The sequence below is a fragment of the Delphinapterus leucas genome, chromosome 3, assembly GCF_059928025.1.
Source record: "Delphinapterus leucas isolate spDelLeu-1000000601 "Yukka" chromosome 3, BTC_Dleu_Yukka2, whole genome shotgun sequence".
In the NCBI taxonomy this organism is placed as follows: Eukaryota; Metazoa; Chordata; class Mammalia; order Artiodactyla; family Monodontidae; genus Delphinapterus; species Delphinapterus leucas.
Genome location: NC_143131.1, coordinates 117,816,242 through 117,835,409, shown reverse-complemented (window position 1 = coordinate 117,835,409; position 19,168 = coordinate 117,816,242). Strand labels below are relative to the sequence as shown.

Sequence of the window (19,168 nt, the reverse complement as noted above, 5' to 3'; positions counted from 1 at the left end):
AGGAAAGATGTGTTCATAATTCAGAAGATCTAGGAACTGAAGAAAGTTCTTCTATTAAAACCTAGCCACTGGTTGTTAATGGGTATGGTACAGCAGACTAAGACAAAAGCCACAGTTTCACTCTAATTGCAGACAAGGGGCGGTTTACAGGCATTCCAACTGTAGTTTAGAAATAATTCATTTCTCCTGACAACCTACCTAGGGCTCCAAATTACTTGTTGAGGCAAAGAGGAATGACTAGAAAAGTGGAATACTGTAGCTGTTGGAAGTAGAAAAGGAATGCCTCAATTTCTAGGTCAGTGCAGAGAACATGGGCCCCCCTCTCTGACCACCACATCCTTCTCTCTAAAGACCTCCCTGCTGCTCCCACCCCAAGAGTCCTCTTTCCAAATCTTTATATTACAAACTAGCAGGACAACGCTACCTTTGACCACTGGCCAGTAACAGAGCATGCAGGTATCCAAAATCATGTAGCTTTACCAAAAGAGACTGTTCCAACTATAACTTGATCAAGCACTCCATGTTGTTAAGAAGCAAAGCAGGGGCTTCCCTGGTGGCGCAGTGGTTAAGAATCTGCCTGCCAATGCAGGGGACACAGGTTCGAGCCCTGGTCTGGGAAGATTCCACATGCCATGGAGCATCTAAGCCCGTGCGCCACAACTACTGAGCCTGCACTCTAGAGCCCGCAAGCCACAACTACTGAAGCCCACGGGCGCCTAGAGCCCGTGCTCTGCAACGAGAGAAGCTACTGTAATGAGAAGCCTGCGCACCTCAACGAAGAGTAGCCCCTGCTCACCACAACTAGAGAAAGCCCGTGCGCAGCAACGAAGACCCAACACAGCCAAAAATAAATAAATAAAATACATTAAGAAAAAAAAAAGAAGCAAAGCAATTAACATATACACACTACTATATATAAAATAGATAACCAACAAGGACCTACTATATAGCACGGGGAACTATACTCAATATTTCGTAATAACCTATAAGGAAAAAGAATCTATCTATCTATATATATACACACACACACATATATACATATATATATATACATATGAAACTGAATCACTTTGCTGTACACCTGAAACTAATACAACACTGTAAACCAACTATACTTCAATTAAAAACAAAAAAGAAGCAATGGGAACCCATACACTGACATTCCTTTATAACCACTGCCCACCAAGATAATCAAATCTACTGCAAACAAGCTTTCACATGTGATAAAACTACAGACACTTCTGTAAAAAGCAATGTGATCCCAGATGAGGCCCATCCTGAGTTACACACTTTTTTTGTGAGTGGGGAAGGTGGTCTCCTCACTGAGCCTTCATTCTGGCCAAGGCATATGTAAGCAGACTGGACCAAATATGTTCCAAACTCAAATGAGCAAGACCAAACTGCATTCAAAAGCCAAATGTTTCATGAACACCAGGATGACTTTTACTTAAAAGTACTCTTGTGAAAATATCTACATTATGACCTAATAAATGGTAATAAGCTGGCTGCTGTTTAAGATGACAAAGAATGGGGCTTTCAGGATCTGTGCAACTAGCCCATGGTCAACAGTCAAAAACTGAATTCCCACTTACCCATGATACTGAGAACGAGGGTAATTTTAGGTTAGAGCTCAATTCTAACTCCTTTACCCACAACTATTAATAGTCAAACTTCTTTGCAAGGTCAAGGATGCTAGAAATGCTAATAATAAGTAGCCAGCAGCTAAAATGAAGCACTTTAAAGGTTTCAGGTATCACACCTTAGTTCTGAGATGGAATAGTGACACTGAGAGATAAGACAAGTTAAACAAGTTTAAAACCAAAAGCAGTGGACATTTATTCCTCAATTTTTGTGCAAGAGTGTAAAGATGCATTTGAAAGAACCTGACGGCTAGAGAGCATCAGCCATTGCTTTCAGGCTGGCCTGGTTTACAGTTAGATTAGGAGAAGTAGGGGGAAAAAAAGTAACTTGCCTAGTTCACAGGAACGATGTTTCTGGCAAACACAGCTGTTTACAAGTTTCAAACTACATTTTACTAGCATCAAGGGAAGACCAAAAAGCCACATACAGTACAATTTAAAATTGGATGAACATCCTGCAATGTTAGTGCAAAGTAATTATGTAGACTCTCCAATACAAGATTGTGCTCATGTTTCCCAGGTTTGGTCAATGTTGTTTTTACAATCACAATCACAGAAGCTGAACTTACCAAATAGCAATGCCTTTGTTTTATGTCCTATGTACCAAAGGAATGTCACAAGGTTTCAGTGAAATGCAGCTTAGTTTCAATAATAAAGCAAATTTCTTATTTAGTTTAACAGTCATGTTCCCGGAATACTGCACATATAAATTTCATGAAAATTCTTTTAAGCTTATGCGTTTATCTTGTTCAGTAAAATTACTTTCAAGATATCCTTTTTACTATGTAAACTGAATTGTTTCATGATTTTGAAATGCAACCAGTATAAATGAAAACATTTTAGGGGTGGGAAAAAATCCACCACTAATCTCAGCTAGACAAAATTCTTAAAATCAAAAAGCCTATTCACACAAAATTATATGTAATGACTGTAGTAATCAGTTTATTACACAGATTAATCATTCTTGAACGTACAGGCTCCAGAGGAGCAATTGGGTCTTTAAATATACACAAGTATTTCCATCGAATGAATTTTCACCCTTACATCCAGATAGACCTAAGCAGTTAAAAACATAAGAAAAATAAGAGCTATTAGCTATGTATTAACTGAGAAACCACATACAAACCAAAGAATATGGAAGAGAGAAAGAGGGGCTGAAGGACGAAGGTTGAAGGGTGGGGAGATGTAAAAGAGTTGGAAACAAAGCCCATCACACTTTACTTACTAATAGCTCCAATCCATTTAAATGTTGACCAGTTAAACTTAGACCTTAAAATACAGGATGTAGGTAGAGTTTAATCTGATTGGTCATAACTTTCACCTAAGACGTTAAGTCCTTCGGAATAAAACGAATACAGAAACAGCTTCATGTTCTTCGCCTTGCTTTTCATAACTGTTTTGAGTTTAATGGGATTTCACTTAAAAAACAATCTCCTACAGGTCAGTGGAGCTTTTCTTCCCCATCCAAGCACACACCATACCCACCACCCCTCACTCTGCCGTTATCCAAATTTAAGTCAATAAGGAAAGCTTTTAGTCTCACACCTAGGTTATGCCTGGAGAACTGGCTTGTCACACACACACTTCTCTGCTAGGAGGCAATGTTGGTACAGAAGTACAGTATTTCTAGTTTGTTGTTCCAAGTATGTACAACACGCAGCACTGCTGTATCAGGTAAACATGTGCACAGGGGAAGATGAGGCGTGGGCTCATAGAAAGCAGTCAAATGGAAATCAAAAGGACTTTCTCTTTCAGAGTTCCCCTATCTTTATTTGTAGAGGTTATCCAATAATTTCTTTAATTACATCGCATACTTCTGAGTCCATTCCCGAGCTATTCTGTTGTACCTGTACACACAAAGAGAAGCTTAGCTTAACACAGGTGAGGAGTCAGTTAGAAAGCAAAAGAGTTCATTCATTATCGAATGCAGTAACTTGAAGGGAATAACTTATAGTATATTCAAGCTAAGCCATCTTCCTACTCCAAATTTCTAATAAGCATTTATTCAATGATAGTGGGAAATATCCTATAAATGCTACTAATACAGGATTCTAATTAAATTTTAGCACTTGCTGGCATACCCTCAGTCTATACTTGATCGACGTATTTCTAACAGACAATCTTCAACCCTTGTTTGACTTATTTGGAGTTCTTGGAACAATATAATTCTATATTATATGGTTCTTGAAATCATATAATAATGATTAAATTGACATAACACTTTCCCCTGCATCAATAAAACAACCAGTTCTGGCAGGACTTATTTTAACAATTTGGTTGCTAAAATGAATGGGTTTATTGCTCCAGAAGAACATTCTAGTAGTAAAATAAGCAGGGCAAAAGGATCTTTAATTCTTTGATCAAAAAAGTTCTGCTGACCATTACCGCCACAATGACTTGGGAAAAATGCCCATAATTCTAAATATGGGACAAAATGGTTCTCTAATCAAAAAATGTATTTATGGGCTTCCCTGGTGGCGCAGTGGTTGAGAGTCCGCCTGCCGATGCAGGGGACACAGGTTCGTGCCCTGGTCCGGGAAGATCCCACATGCCACGGAGCGGCTGGGCCCGTGAGCCATGGCTGCTGAGCCTGCGCGTCTGGAGCCTGTGCTCCGCAACGGGAGAGGCCACAACAGTGAGAGGCCCGCGTACCGAAAAAAAAAAAAAAAAAAAAAGTATTTCTAAGTAAATTCACAAATAGAAAAATGCATGATCTAATTTTATTCTGAATGCAGCCAAGAATACATAGTTATAGATACTATTCAGACCTAAATACAGAAAAAAACTAAACTAAGAACCAATTGCTGTTAGAATTCCCCATTCTCAATGCAGCTCCATTTTAAAATATCCTATTTATATGCCTCTCTAACCAATAATTCAATTAATTGTTTAATCTTTTATATTTTAACTTTAGAAAATTATCCACTACCTCCCAACTATTTCCTTCACACTCTAATTGAATAATACACAAAACAAACAAACAAAAATTTCAATACTCTCAGTTATTATCTCTTGTGATATCCTGACCACTCTTCAATAATTCACAATACAATTCTAAAATATGTAAATTCTACAAGTTTTGTTTTAAAGGAAACTTGGGGCTAATAACATTTATTAATAATCAATGTCTTGTAACATTTATTCACTTTCTTTTTTACACTATTCCAAATGGTAGAAAATCAATTCTCTTTCCCATTAATTTATAAATACCTACCTAAGACAAATGGGCTCTTGATGCAAAATCTTTACACGTCAAAAGCCAAGCAGAAGACCTAAAGCTGTTGGAAAATATACTATAGAAAAGTTTTTCTAGGCAGTAGGAGTCATGAAACAATCAGATATAAAATCATTTACTTATAATGATACTCGATGCAAATACTCCTCTTTCCTGTCCCCAGGTGAGTATATTAGGACTTCATTTTAAGTATCTGACAGATACTCAGCCCTTAGACAAAAACATCTCCACCCTACCACAGATACTCTGCTGTCTGGAGACCATACTTACTTTTCTCTATCTGTTTTGTAGATCCGAGCAATCTCAGGCACTAAAGGATCATCTGGATTGGGATCACACAACAGAGAACAGATGGACAAAAGTACTAGAATGAAAAAAACATACAAATTAGTAGAGGAACAAAAGCAAAAAGGTTGAAAGAAACATGAGATGCCAACACAAGAGAAAATTCTAAGACCCTATTTATATTGTAGTGCCTAACAGCTTTGTAAGCTCTACCTAAGTTTACAGTAACAGTAATCAACAAAGATTCTAAGATTTCTCTATGCTTGAACCCCTGAGGAAGCTGGCCCAGGCTGGTGAAGTGTCTTGCCTCATGTCCCTGGTTAGTGAGTAAAATTAGAGTGGAATTAGAATCCAGGTCTTCCAAATCCTAGACCAATAACACTTTTCCCAGCTTATGAAGTTCAATTTTTAGAAGCCCATGTTCAGGGATAAATGGCTTTCAAAATTCCAAAGACAACCACACTACTGAATGCTCTTAGTAAGAAATGACAACTATGAAATCCAACAATCACTGCTTTCTCCATGGCAGGTACTATATATTCAGATGCAATGGATTTGTTTCATTTTTAATTGAAAACGATTTAGTCTAAGAACATAAAGGCCAGTACTTGCTCCCAAATGGGGCTGGCCACACTTATTATAGAGGATACAACATATCTCAAACTAAAGTCTCAAATTATTTTCAGTAATGATTTAGAATCTCATCTAAGCCATTTCCTCAGTGACAACCTGGAATGTAGCAGACAGATCTCAACAGTACAATTTCCTCTGTTCAAATTCATTAACTTATGTATTCCTTATTGAAAGCAAAGAGGAGGCTAAGGCCACTAATTACATTAAATCCAGTGGTCTCTGACATACTGAAATAAATTCCAATCCTTCTATTCTGATGTTACCAGAACTCAGCTACCTTATTTCTCTCTAATGTTCTGTAGCAAGAGACAATGATTCAGAGCCCACATTACTCCCCAAACATCAAATTCATCAGGAAAAGGAATATTCCTTTTCCTATCAAATCTATTCTACGGAGATGAGGGGCTTCTGAGAGATGAGAAAGTTTACATGCCCTTTATCATTCAGTTGTTAACAAAAAAAGCTATTTCCTTGCCTTAAGAGTATATGGAAAACAAAAAACATCAGGCAAGCTGTTTTCTGACTCTTCATTCTTGTTGCCCACAAATGGCAGATGGCATTCCCAAAATATCTTCTCTTCCCATTGTCAGGTGTATCACCTGATGCCCTCTTCAAGTACAGAACATTCTAACAGCAATTAGGAAAGATTTCATGTATTTCCTGGAAATGACAACAAGGAGTTATAGATCTTTGAATGTTCATGAAATTACTGACTATAGAAGAAGAAACTTATCTGGCCTATCAAGCTGGCAAGAATACAACTGATTCTTCACCTAAAATTAGACATACGACCATTAGTATTTGTTAAGTTCCCTTTATTTACTCTTCCAAGTATTTCAATAAGGCAACTTTAAAAAGACAAATTTTTAAAAAAATTGAAGTATAGTTGATTTACAATGTTGTGTTAGTTTCAGGTATACAGCAAAGTGATTCAGTTATACATATACATATACATATATACTCTTTTTCAGATTCTTGTTGTGCATTATAGGTTATTACAAGATACTGAATATAGTTTCCTGTGCTATACAGTAGGTCCTTGTTTATCTATTTTATATATAGTAGTGTGTAACTATTAGTTCCAAACTCCTAATTTATCCCTCCCCGCTCCATTTCCCCTTTGTCAACCATAAATTTGTCTTCTATGTCTGTGAGTCTGTTGCTGTTTTGTAAATAAGTTCATTTGTATAGTTTTAAAAAGATAAGTTTTAAGTAAATAACTTTTCTCTCTTTCTTTCCAGGAAAGGAAGGTAGGATGCGGGTTATCTGGACCTGGTAAAACAGTTCTTAGTACACTACTTAGATCCTTGAATTTGTAGAAAATTGATTTGGCTTATAATATACTATACCTTCTTTCTCTATAAAGAGAATAACTTCTATTTCCACAGCTTGTAGAGACTCTTCACTGAAGTAACTAAATTTTCACCAACATATATATATTCCTCATCAGTACATACCCCTTTTCATTAGTGCCATAACCCACAGTCACTTCCAATTCTAAAAACATATAATCAAGTGGCTTTATGATGCACTTAATCTGCTTCCTTTAAGTTTTCTGTATATTTAGGTCCCTTACCTATATACTCAAAGCGGAGGGCATTTCGGGTCAAGATTACTGCCCTCAAAAACAGACTATGGGGACTTCCCTGGTGGTACAGCGGTTAAGAACCTGCCTGCCAATGCAGGGGACAAGGGTTTGAGCCCTGGTCTGGGAAGATCCCACATGCCGTGGAGCAACTAAGCCCGTGCACCACAACTACTGAGCCCGCGTGCCACAACTACTGAAGCCCGCGTGCCTAGAGCTCATGCTCAGAAACAAGAGAAGCCACCTCAATGAGAAGCCCACACACTGCAATGAAGAGTAGCCCCCACTCGCCGCAACTAGAGAAATGCCCGTGTGCAGCACCGAAGACCCAATGCAGCCAAAAATTAATTAACTAATTAAAAAAAAGAAAAAACGGACTATGTTAAAGGGATAATTATATCACATACAGGATTCAGGCCTTCTTTAAAACACTAAACCTAGGTATGTTGATATAACCAAATTCAACAAAATGGCACTGCAGGTATTTTAAAAGATAGCTATCTAGACAGAACATATCAAGTCAAATAAACTAACAGCCCTTATGATTTAGAACAACTGAAAAAATCAACACCAGGCACAGAAGGGAAAGGGAAAAAAAAAAGCTATGGTAACAATTTCAGGTATCTAGACCCCCTCGCCCCCCCAGACACACAGACACACACACAGACACACAGACACACACACACACACACAGAGTCCCACCTCTCTTGGCCCCATTTATATCTAGATTTCTATCTCTACAGCTACTTGGTAAAAGAAGAGCAACCAGGCCAGGAAATCACAAGAACAATAGGCATATGAACACTTTCACAAGCAGCCCTTGAATTACAAGGAGGCCTTCAAAAAGAAAAGGGGTCACTTATCTGGAAAACTATTTTAGTCACAATTTTGAAAAATATGGTCCTCTGATTTTTTGTTTGTATTTTTGCCTGGGACCCCAGAAATCTTCATTTAATGCCCCAGAGTTTTTGTTTCCTTCAAAAAATTAACTTTTAAGAATATGCAAGTCTTACCGTAATTACAACATGACAAATATCCAATAATTTTTAAAATTAATTATTTATTTTTGGCTGCACTAGGTCTTTGCTGCTGCGTGTGAGCTTTCTCTAGTTGCAGCGAGCGGGGGCCATGCTTCGTTGCAGTGTGTGGGCTTCTCACTGTGGTGGCTTCTCTTGTTGTGGAGCACGGGCTCTAGGCTGCGGGCTCAGTAGTTGTGGCATACAGGCTTAGCTGCTCCGCAGTATGTGGGATCTTCCCAGACCAGGGCTCGAACCGATGTCCCCTGCATTGGCAGGCAGTTTCTTAACCACCGTGCCACCAGGGAAGTTCCTATCCAGTACTTTTTTTTTTTCTTTTTTTGGGCTGCGTTGGGTCTTCGTTGCTGCATGTAGGCCTTCTCTAGTTGCGGCGAGTGGGGGGCTACTCTTTTTTTTTGGGGGGGGCTACTCTTCATTGTGGCAGGCTTCTCATTGAAGTGGCTTCTCTTGTGGTGGAGCACAGGTTCTAGGCGCATGGGCTTCAGTAGTTGCGGTGCATGGGCTCTAGAGTGCAGACTCAGTAGTTGTGGCGCACGGGCTTAGTTGCTCTGCGGCAAGTGGGATCTTCCCGGACCAGGTTTCGAAACCGTGTCCCCTACACTGGCAGGCAGATTCTTAACCATTGCACCACCAGGGAAGTCCCCTCCAAAACTTTTTACAATAGTGCCTTTATCCCAGTTATTTAGGTGCTTACAAGGTACGAGTCAACTATGGATTTTTTGCTTTTTTAAAAAAAAAAATTTATTTAGGCTGCATTGGGTCTTCATTGCAGTGTGCAGGCTTTCTCTAGTTGCGGTGAGCGGGGGCTACTCTTCATTGCAGTGTGCGGGCTTTTCATTGAGGTGGCTTCTCCTGTTGCGTAGCACAGGTTCTATGCACTTGGGCTTCAGTAGTTGAGGCACACGGGCTCAGTAGTTGTGGCCCCCAGGTTTAGTTGCTCCGCGGCATGTGGGATCTTCCCGGACCAGGGATCAAACCTGAGTCCCTTGCATTGGCAGGCAGATTCTTAACCACTGTGCCACCAAGGAAGTCCCCTCCAATACTTTTTACAATAGTGCCTTTATCCCAGTTATTTGGGTGCTTACAAGGAACCAGTTAACTATGCATTTTTGCTTTTTTAATCTTCATAATAACAGTGAAATAGTTTTTATCATCCCTATTCTACCGATGAAAACTCTGTGGAATGCAGAAGCCAATCTGTCTCAAGTCTAATCCAATAAGAGGTGGAGCTGAGATCCTAATAAAGGCAGTTGCATCCAGAATCTATGTTCTTTAACATGAAACTATGTTGCCTCTTGTCTAAATGTATGCATTAAAGAAATGATAAAATTTAAGTAGACAGAAAAGAAAAATATTTTTATGTACCAAATTTCATCCCCAAATACCCAAACTATTTCTTTCTAGCTATTTAATATACTTTCTATACAACGCAAGTTACAGTGTGTAACACTTTATCTCTTTTCTGCTTTTTTCAAACATTGTATTTTCCTAATTCCCACAATATTTTTAAGGATCAATACTCTTTTGAATGCATCTTCCAGAACCAATATATTTTCTCCTCTACCGTTGAGTCTATATGTAATTTCTATTTTTCAGAAATAACACTGTTGCAAATGTACTTGCACAGAGAACTTTTTTTAACCGTTGGGCTTATTTTTTTAGTACAAATGAATGAACCTAGAATTACTGGGTCAAAGGGTATTAAATGATTAAATCTCTTATTTCTTAATACATACTGGCAGACTGGACTATACAAATCTATACTTCTATCTGTAGCATATATAAGCACTCATTTCAATGTAGTTCACCAACATTTATTTTTCTTTTGTAAAGATCTTTGTTAATTAAAAAGGTGAAAAATGGGAACTTATTTTAATTTTTATTTCCTCTGTTCCTTTCTGTCCATTGGGATCTAGGTTTTTCCTTACTGATTTATATATGTTCTTCATAGCTGTTAAACATATTGGCCCATTATCATACTTGTAGCCTATTTCTAGTATCTGTACTTTGACAACATTTAATCCACTTGTGATTTCATTTGGGTATGATGTCGAGGGGTTGAACAATCTCACATCAACAAATAAGATAATATTCAGTTCAGGAATATAAAAAAATCCCCAACCTCCTCATATAACTAGGTCTTATTTTGAAGAACTATTAGAGGGGGACTTCCCTGATGGCGCAGTGGTTAAGACTGCGCACCCAACGCAGGGGGCCCGGGTTCGCTCCCTGGTCTAGGAACTAGATCCCACATGCATGCCACCAGTAAGAGTTCGAATACCACAACTAAGGACCCTGTGACTTCCCTGGTGGTGCAGTGGTTAAGAATCCGCCTGCCAATGCAGAGGACACGGGTTCGATCTCTGGTCCGGCAAGATCCCACATGCTGTGGAGCAACTAAGCTCGTGTGCCACAACTACTGAGCCTGCACTCTAGAGCACGCAAGCCACAACTACTGAGCCTGTGTGCCACAACTACTGAAGCCCGCGCACCTAAAGCCTGTGATCCACAACGAGAGAAGCCACCACAATGAGAGGCCCGTGCACCGCAACGAAGAGTAGCCCCTGCTCGCCACAACTAGAGAAAGCCCGCATGCAGCAACAAAGACCCAACGCAGCCAAATAAGTAAGTACATAAGTAAGAAAGTAAAGAAAGAAAGAAACAACTACTGGATCTTGCATCACTAAGTTGGTAACTAACTTTCTCTACACATTTTCACCCCCCCACACACACACAATGTACCAAAGATTAAGATGCTCAAATAAAAATTTATATTAAATTGATTATCTTAGAGGGTGATTCTGTTCCTGACAGAAACCTAAAGATAAGAGCTGGTAAAACCTTAAAGAATGTGAATATGAATTCACCTATACTTTGCTCTTCAAGAAACTACTGTCTATGCTTATAGTATACAAGCATTCCTCTACAATGGCTGTTTTTTTATTATTCTGGAACAATATCTATCCTTTCCATTCATGGATCTCAAGGTTGGAAGAGACATTGTTTGTCTTCTACTTTTACTATGCTCTAAAAAAACATTCATACCAAGTAGTCATATTCCAACCTATGCTTGAATAGCAAGAGCAATGGACAGAGAGCAGTCACGACACCAAGGAATACCTATGCTTGAAAATCCAGCTCTCTCCAGTGGGTCTAAAGGTCTTTTTAAGAATAAGGGGCGGGGGGGGGCTTCCCTGGTGGCGCAGTGGTTGGGAGTCTGCCTGCCAATGCAGGGGATGCGGATTCACGCCCTGGTCTGGGAAGATCCCACATGCCGCGGAGCAACTGGGCCCGTGAGCCACAACTACTGAGCCCGCACGTCTGAAGCCTGTGCTCCACAACAAGAGAGGCCGTGATAGTGAGAGGCCCGCGCACCACGATGAAGAGTGGCCCCCGCTCGCCACAACTAGAGAAAGCCCTCGCACAGAAACAAAGACGCAACACAGCCATAAATAAATAAATAAATTACTTAAAAAGAAAAAAAGAATAAGGGGGATTGCTACTTCCTCTTAAAAAAGGAATCCGAGCAATCTTTCCAAGAATAAGTAATCTTAAAAAGACAAAAAACACAGTAGGATTTTTATATTGATATCAAATACTCATTCTATTACCTTTTGAAATAGTTAGTGCTGGAGACCACTGTGACCGTAGAATATCAAGACAAATGCTGCCATTACTGTTAATATTTGGATGATAAATTCTTGTTGTAAATGCAACCTATCAAAAAAGGAAAATTTTTTGTAAACTGTTTCAATAGTATTGTCGAAAGTAGATACAAAACAATTGTCATATCCCAATTACCTTAGGTGGTTTGAAGGGGTAATCTGTTGGGAAATGAATTGTCAAGAAAAATACTCCACCCTGATAGGGACTGTCATTCTGTTGATAACAAGAAAAGTTGGATTAAAATGAGTAAATTACATAAACTATTTATTCTGAAATTAATCTGAATACTTACTGGCCCCATTATTGTAGCTTGCCAATGGAACACTGAAAAAGAACAACAAAAAATCACCATGAAGCAATATCCACAGTATGCCTACACCATAATAACACATCATTCCCCATGTAATCACAGTTCATTTATTAGCAATATGATGAGTCCTGAGCAGGATGAGGAATCTAAATTAAGTTGGAGTCTGAACAGAGAAAACAAAAATGACTAGCATGGTATAGAACACTGATAAGGTGCTCAACAAAGAAGTATTTGGGCTAAAACATCTTGAAAATTCATGTCAGGGAGACAAAATTCTTGACAAGGTCCAAAATTTCACTTTTAAACAGGCATTTCCTTACCTCAAAGGGTAAAAAAGAACCACAAGATTCAATTCTTTCATGTGTTATATCATTTCCCCAACACAAATATATATAATATACTCCTTTTATAATACTGGCATAGAGCAGAACAGTAAACTTAAAGTAGACAATACTCAAATTAGGAAATGCTGGCTTTTTTCCAGTGAGAAAAAAATTTCCAGGAGTTCTCACCTGTAGGTGTTTAGAATTGCTGGTACCTCAGTAAATAAAGAAAACATCAGCTGAAAGCCCCAAGCTTGATTACAAACTCGGGATAATCCCAATAAATTATATACTTGTTTAATAAGGAAATTTTCTCTTCAAACTGCAAAAAATGGTGCTTGTTCCATTTCCAAGGTAATGCCACTAAGGACAACACCAAGATCAAAAAGCCAGTTTTCACTTCTAAGCAAGCTACTTAGCATTTAACATTCACACTAGGATTTGAGCAAACTAAGGGAAGCTATCACTGGGATTATACATGAGCAAACCAAACCACCTAACCCTCGACACAAAGAGGAAATGTGAAGACTAAAAAACCGCACGAAAATCCACTGGGATATCAGGCCAAATCCTTAAATTCCTTCTGACCACCTGCATGAGAACTGACCCTATAGTTGGTCTGCCCCTCACTGGGGCCTGAATCTACAAAGAGCAGCCTGTTTATTAGGAATTAAAAATAAAGGATAGGTACTGCTGAGGCTCTCCTTTTTACGTTACCCATCATTAGTACTGAGAAAAATTCCTCATAACTTCTGCCAACCAATTTTTTATGGATTAAGCAGCTAAGGAGAAAGTCACTTTGAGTCACTAAGATTAGTCCCAGTATCTTTAACAAAGGTCCTATTAAAAGAGCCCTAAGGTCCTATTTAAAGAAACAAGTCTCATTCTGTTTTTAATCATAAATATACTTACAATTCGAGTAAACAAAACACACTGATAATTGGAGTAAACAATCCCAATGACAAAGCTGAAAACACTATTAAAAATGACCAAGCTACAGGCCAAGGGAATTGTTTTAAAGCAATCTTATTCTTCCATTTAATCCTTCTATATTTTTAAAATTTGTGGCTGTAAATGGGAAGATATATTTATACCTGCACTCTTGTTAAAGGTTGTAAGAATCAGATAAGGAATAAAAAGAGAGAACTAAAGCACTTAGATGATAAAATATACAAATATCGAGACATGCTAAAAAATTTAGTTAAAATTTTTTAAAACTATCGAAGTCCTAACTTTTTCTTCTGAGTCTTTTCAAGATCAATCTTTCTCTTGCTAAAAATACTGCCAGACTTAAGAAGTTATTGGAAAAATTTAAACCTGAACAAATTCTTGGCTGAAGGTAAAATATTTATTTTTGGTGATTTCCTATTCTTCCTCTACAGAAAACAAAGACGATTTTATGCTTTATGATTAAAATCGACTAAAAATTAGACAACATAGAAACCCAAAAGGCTTGGAGCAGAAATTCTGACAAGACAAGCTGGCAACTAGAACATTTACAATTACATAAAGGATACCCTTCCTAGAAGAAGATGTGAAAAGATCAATATTTTCAAGTAATAATGCAATCTCTTTCATATCTGGCACTCTGGAAAATTGAAAATATTCTAGTATATTTAAGCAAGAATCTTATATTACTGAGAACTCTTATAAGCAACATCAACAGGCTATTTCATATGTAATTCATATCCATTTAGTTAGTAAATCATGTTTGTTTAATATACCCCAATAGAACTAAACTTATATAAACCATTAGTTCTAAATAAAAACCCATTAACACTCAAATGCTAACCTTTATTAACTTCTTTTCGTCTTTATAAATAAAGGGTCAAATACTGTCACCAGAAAAATGAGCAAAAGCACATACACAGGGCTGTCTTTAAGAGTGAGAGGGGAGAGGAATAAGGAAATTGCTAATGTAGCAACTGAGATCAACAATATTTATGTCTCTTGTTAAAATGATCTAGAATCTACAATACCAACAAAAGGCAGAGAAGAACAAAATAAAAACACATTAATTTGGGGCTTCCCTGGTGGCGCAGTGGATGGGAGTCCGCCTGCCGATGCGGGGTACACGGGTTCCCACCCTGGTCCGGGAAGATCCCATGAGCCGCGGAGCGGCTGGGCCCGGCTGGGCCCGTGAGCCATGGCTGCTGGGCCTGCGCGTCCAGAGCCTGTGCTCCGCAGCGGGAGGGGCCACGGCAGTGGGAGGCCCGCGTACCGCAAAAAAACAAAACAAAAAAACAAACAACAACAAAAAAAAAACACATTAATTTAATTAACAAAAGCATTTCAAGGCCTACCATTTAAATCTGAATTGAGTATTCTGCCACACTGGTTAAATGTAAGAATACCTACTGGAATCAATGACTTACGTCTCCCTCTGGAGCACATTTGTTTCCATGTCTTGGCTATTGTAAACAGTGCTATGAACACTGGGGTGCATATTATCTTTTCCAAGTAGTTCTCTCCAGATAAATGCCCAGGAGTGGGATTGCTGGATCATATGGTAACTCTACTTTTAGTTTTTTAAGGAACCTCCATACTGTTCTCCATAATGGCTGCACCAATTACATTCCCACCAACAGTGTAGGAGGGTTCCCTTTTCTCTACACCTCCAGCGTTTACTGTTTGTAGATTTTTTGACAATGGCCATCCTGACTAGTGTGAGGTGATACTTCATTGTAGTTCTGATCTGCTTTTCTCTAATAACTAGCAATATTGAGCATCTTTTCATGTGTCTATTGGCCACCTGTATGTCTTCTTTGGAGAAATGTCTATTTAAGGTCTTCTGCCCATTATTTGATTGGGTTGTTTGTTCTTTATCAAAAAGCTTTTATTAAGCTGTATGAGCTGTTTGTATATTTTGAAATTAATTCCTTGTTGGTTGCATTGTTTGCAAATATTTTCTCCTATTCCACAGGTTGTCTTTTTTTGTTTACAGTTTCCTTTGCTGTGCAAAAGCTTTTAAGTTTAATTATGTCCTATTTGTTTATTTTTGTTTTTATTTCCATTACTCTAGGAGACGGAGCCAAAAAAATACTGCTGCAATTTATGTCAAAAAGTACTCTCCTTGTGTTTTCCTCTAGGAGTTTTAGAGTATCTGGTCTTACACTTAGGTGTTTATTTTTGTATATGGTGTGAGAAAATGTTCTGATTTCATTCTTTTACATGTAGCTGTCCAGTTTTCCCAGAACCACTTACTGAAGAGACTATCTTTTTCTCCATTGAATATTCTTGATTCTTTTGTTGTAGATTAATTGACCTTAAGTGCGTACGTTTATTTCTGGGCTTTCTATCCTGTTCTACTGATATACATGCTTGTTTTTTGTTTTCCTGTTCCACTGATCTATATGCTTATTTTCTGCTTTCCTGTTCCACTGATCTATATTCTTGTTTTCCGCACCATACCCCTTTGATTACTGTAGCTTTGTAGTACATTCTGAAGTCAGGAAGCATGATTCCTCTAGCTCCAGTCTTCTTTCTCAAGATTGTTTTGGCTATTCGAGGTCTTCTGTGTTTCCATGCAAATTTTTAAATTTTTTGTTCTAGTTCTATGAAAAATGCCATTGGTAATTTGATAGGGATAGCACTGAATCTGTAGATTGCCTTGGGCAGTATGGTCATTTTAACAATATCTGTCTACGTCGTCTTCAATTTCTTTCACCAGCAACTTATAGTTTTCAGAGTATAGGTCTTTTCAGCATAATGTTTTTAATGCTCATCCATGTTGTAGTATATATCATTTCATTCTTGTTAATCGTCAAATAATATTCCATTGTATGGATACACCAAATTTTATTTACCCCTTCATCAGCTGGTGGGCATTTGGGTTGTTTTCACTTTTTGGCTATTTTAAATAAAGCTTCTATGAACAATCATGTATGAGTTTTTGTACAGATATATGTTTCATTTCTCTTGGACACATACCTAGGAATGAACTCACTGGGTTATATCATAACTCTATGTTTAACTTTTTGAGGAACTAACAGGCTGTCTTCCAAGCTGGCTATACCATTTTGCATTCTACCAGCAATGTATGAAGGTTCAAATTTCTCCACATCCTCATCAACATTTGTTATTATTTGACTTTTTGATTCTAGCCATCCTAGTGGGTGTAAAGTGACATCTCATTATGGTTCTGACATGCATTTCCCTGATGATTAATGATGCTGAACATCTTTCCATGTGTTTACTGGCCATTTGTATATCTTATTTGGAGAAACAGCTATTCAGATCCTCTGTTTATTTTAAAATTGGGTTATCTATCTTTATATTGCTGAGATATAGACTTTTAAAAAATATTTTGGATAAATATGCCTTATTAGATATATATGACCTACAAAATTTTTCTCCCATTCTGTGTGTCTTTTCACTTTCTTAATAGTATCATTTGTTGCACCTAAGTTTTAAATTTTGATGAAGTCTAATTTAACTTTTTCTCTTATTGCTTATGCTTTGGGGGAGTTTAACTCTCCAGGGTAACCATTTTTTCAATCTGACAAAGGAATGTAATAGTACTAACTATGGTAGAAGCAAAGGCAAATTACTTTAGCACACTACAGAACTTCAAAAATGAAATCTAATCCCCAGACTTCAAACGCTTTTAATTAAAAATCAGCCACTCTCAACTTTGAGGAATTTACCTGAAATAAAAACACTCTTTCAATTGAATGACCACACTGATGCAGATGGATTATATGATAACCGTGAAATGACAAAAGTAGAATCAGAAAACCTGAGAATGAGTCCACTTCCGGAAACTCCACAAGCCTCTCACCAGATTCTTCTCTAAAATAGTTTACAATTTCTATCCCAATGACCTAAAAGAATTGTGAGGCGTAAATGAGATAATGTGTGTTTAAGTACTTGTCCCGTCCTGTTTGGTATCAAATACTATAGTTACTCATACTGGACAGGTCTAAACATAACATAAATGGGATTTTTCATCACAAGTACTTAGTCTTATAATTTATAACATCTGTTTTATCTATAAAGCAGTCCTTGTACAAGGGCTTTGCTTTGGTTCTTAAGGATTTAGGAGACCAAAACAGCAATCTAAGAAAAACAAGGAAGAAATTAATTTACACACAAACTAATATAACCTCATTTATTTTTTGTCTTAATCTATATACTTCTCTTACACAAATGTTTCCAAGTATACTCCAAGTATATTCCATTTTTTCCCTATTTGCTAAATGTTGCATTTTTTGTGTGTGAATTAGTTTTGTGTTACAAGGCACAGCCTCTTCAAATATCCTCCATTTTAAAAAGGATAAAAGATGGTATAAGGGGAAAAAGCTGTGTTGAGACAAAGTGGAACAAAAACAAAATTATTATCCAACATGTACGATAAGTACAATAGATTATTTCAGACAGGATTAAGGAGATAAACTGGACATTAAAAATAAATTGTAGCTGTCTTCACGAGTATGAGTCAACAGAAAGACAGACACAGACCCACATACATACATACACATATACATATACACACACATACCCCCCCCATCATCTTTAGTATTATCTTACTGAAAGAACAGTAGCTTGCTGTAAGTAAAAGCTCGAATATTTTGACTCAAGTAAATACCCAGAAGGGACAAAGGACAGATAAGAAGGAGCCAGGACAACTACACAGACAATGTCTGGCAGAAGAGGTTCAAAATGTAATAAACAGTACAGAAGATGATGGGATACACATAAAACTGCACCTTTCATGGGCAAGTAAAGGTAAATACTGCCTCTTCTCTACTGCATAATTATCTCTTCACACAAAATAACCTTAAGAGATGTATATTTATCAGTCCCAGAGTTCCCCAGAGGCAGATTTTTATGCTGTTTTATGTTTCACTCTATCATTCCTTTCACATACTTACTATCATCTCCAACGGGACCTGCTGAACACTGTGCTGGGGGGTCCCGCGCCAGGTCGTTCAATTCCTTAAGAAGGAGAGAAAAAAGAAATGTATTCAACATAAATATAACTTTTATCCATTAATAACATTGTCACTGTTACCAACATTCTCTGTCCCACCAGTAAAGCTCTTTTAGGAGCACTCCTTCAAAGTCAGAGAAGGGTAGATTAATGAAATCTTTGGGATTTCATTATTTGGGATTCTTGAATGCAAATTATGTTTATACAAGTAATCATTTTTGCTTTGTTCGGAGTTTAGTAGGTATTAAATATAAGGAAGGTAAACATGTATCGTACTAAAGAACCACAAAAACTGTTTTTAAGTAAAAACTTATTAGTTTTCAAAAAAGATCAACGGCTTTTTTTTTAAAAAGATTTAATTTTATTTTTTTGGCTGCAGTGGGTCTTCGTTGCTGTGCGTGGGCTTTCTCTGGTTGCAGCGAGTGGGGGCTACTCTTCATTGCAGTGCCTGGACTTCTCACTGTGGTGGCTTCTCTTGCGGCGGAGCACGGGCTCTAGGCATGCAGGCTTCAATAGTTGTGG

The 19,168-nt window shown here is 37.8% G+C and overlaps 1 protein-coding gene across 1 annotated transcript; it reads right to left on the bottom strand.

Moving 5' to 3' along the window:
• Positions 1-2,555: 2,555 nt before the first annotated feature.
• Positions 2,556-18,702, bottom strand: UBE2D2 (ubiquitin conjugating enzyme E2 D2). Its single transcript, XM_022588937.3, has 6 exons — positions 18,588-18,702; positions 12,374-12,405; positions 12,217-12,294; positions 12,027-12,132; positions 5,146-5,239; positions 2,556-3,487 (listed from the first exon to the last, which is right to left on the bottom strand). Exons 1-6 carry the CDS (start codon positions 18,685-18,687, stop codon positions 3,442-3,444), a joined length of 456 nt encoding a protein of 151 aa, XP_022444645.2. The 5' UTR covers positions 18,688-18,702; the 3' UTR covers positions 2,556-3,441.
• Between the last annotated feature and the right edge of the window lie 466 nt (positions 18,703-19,168).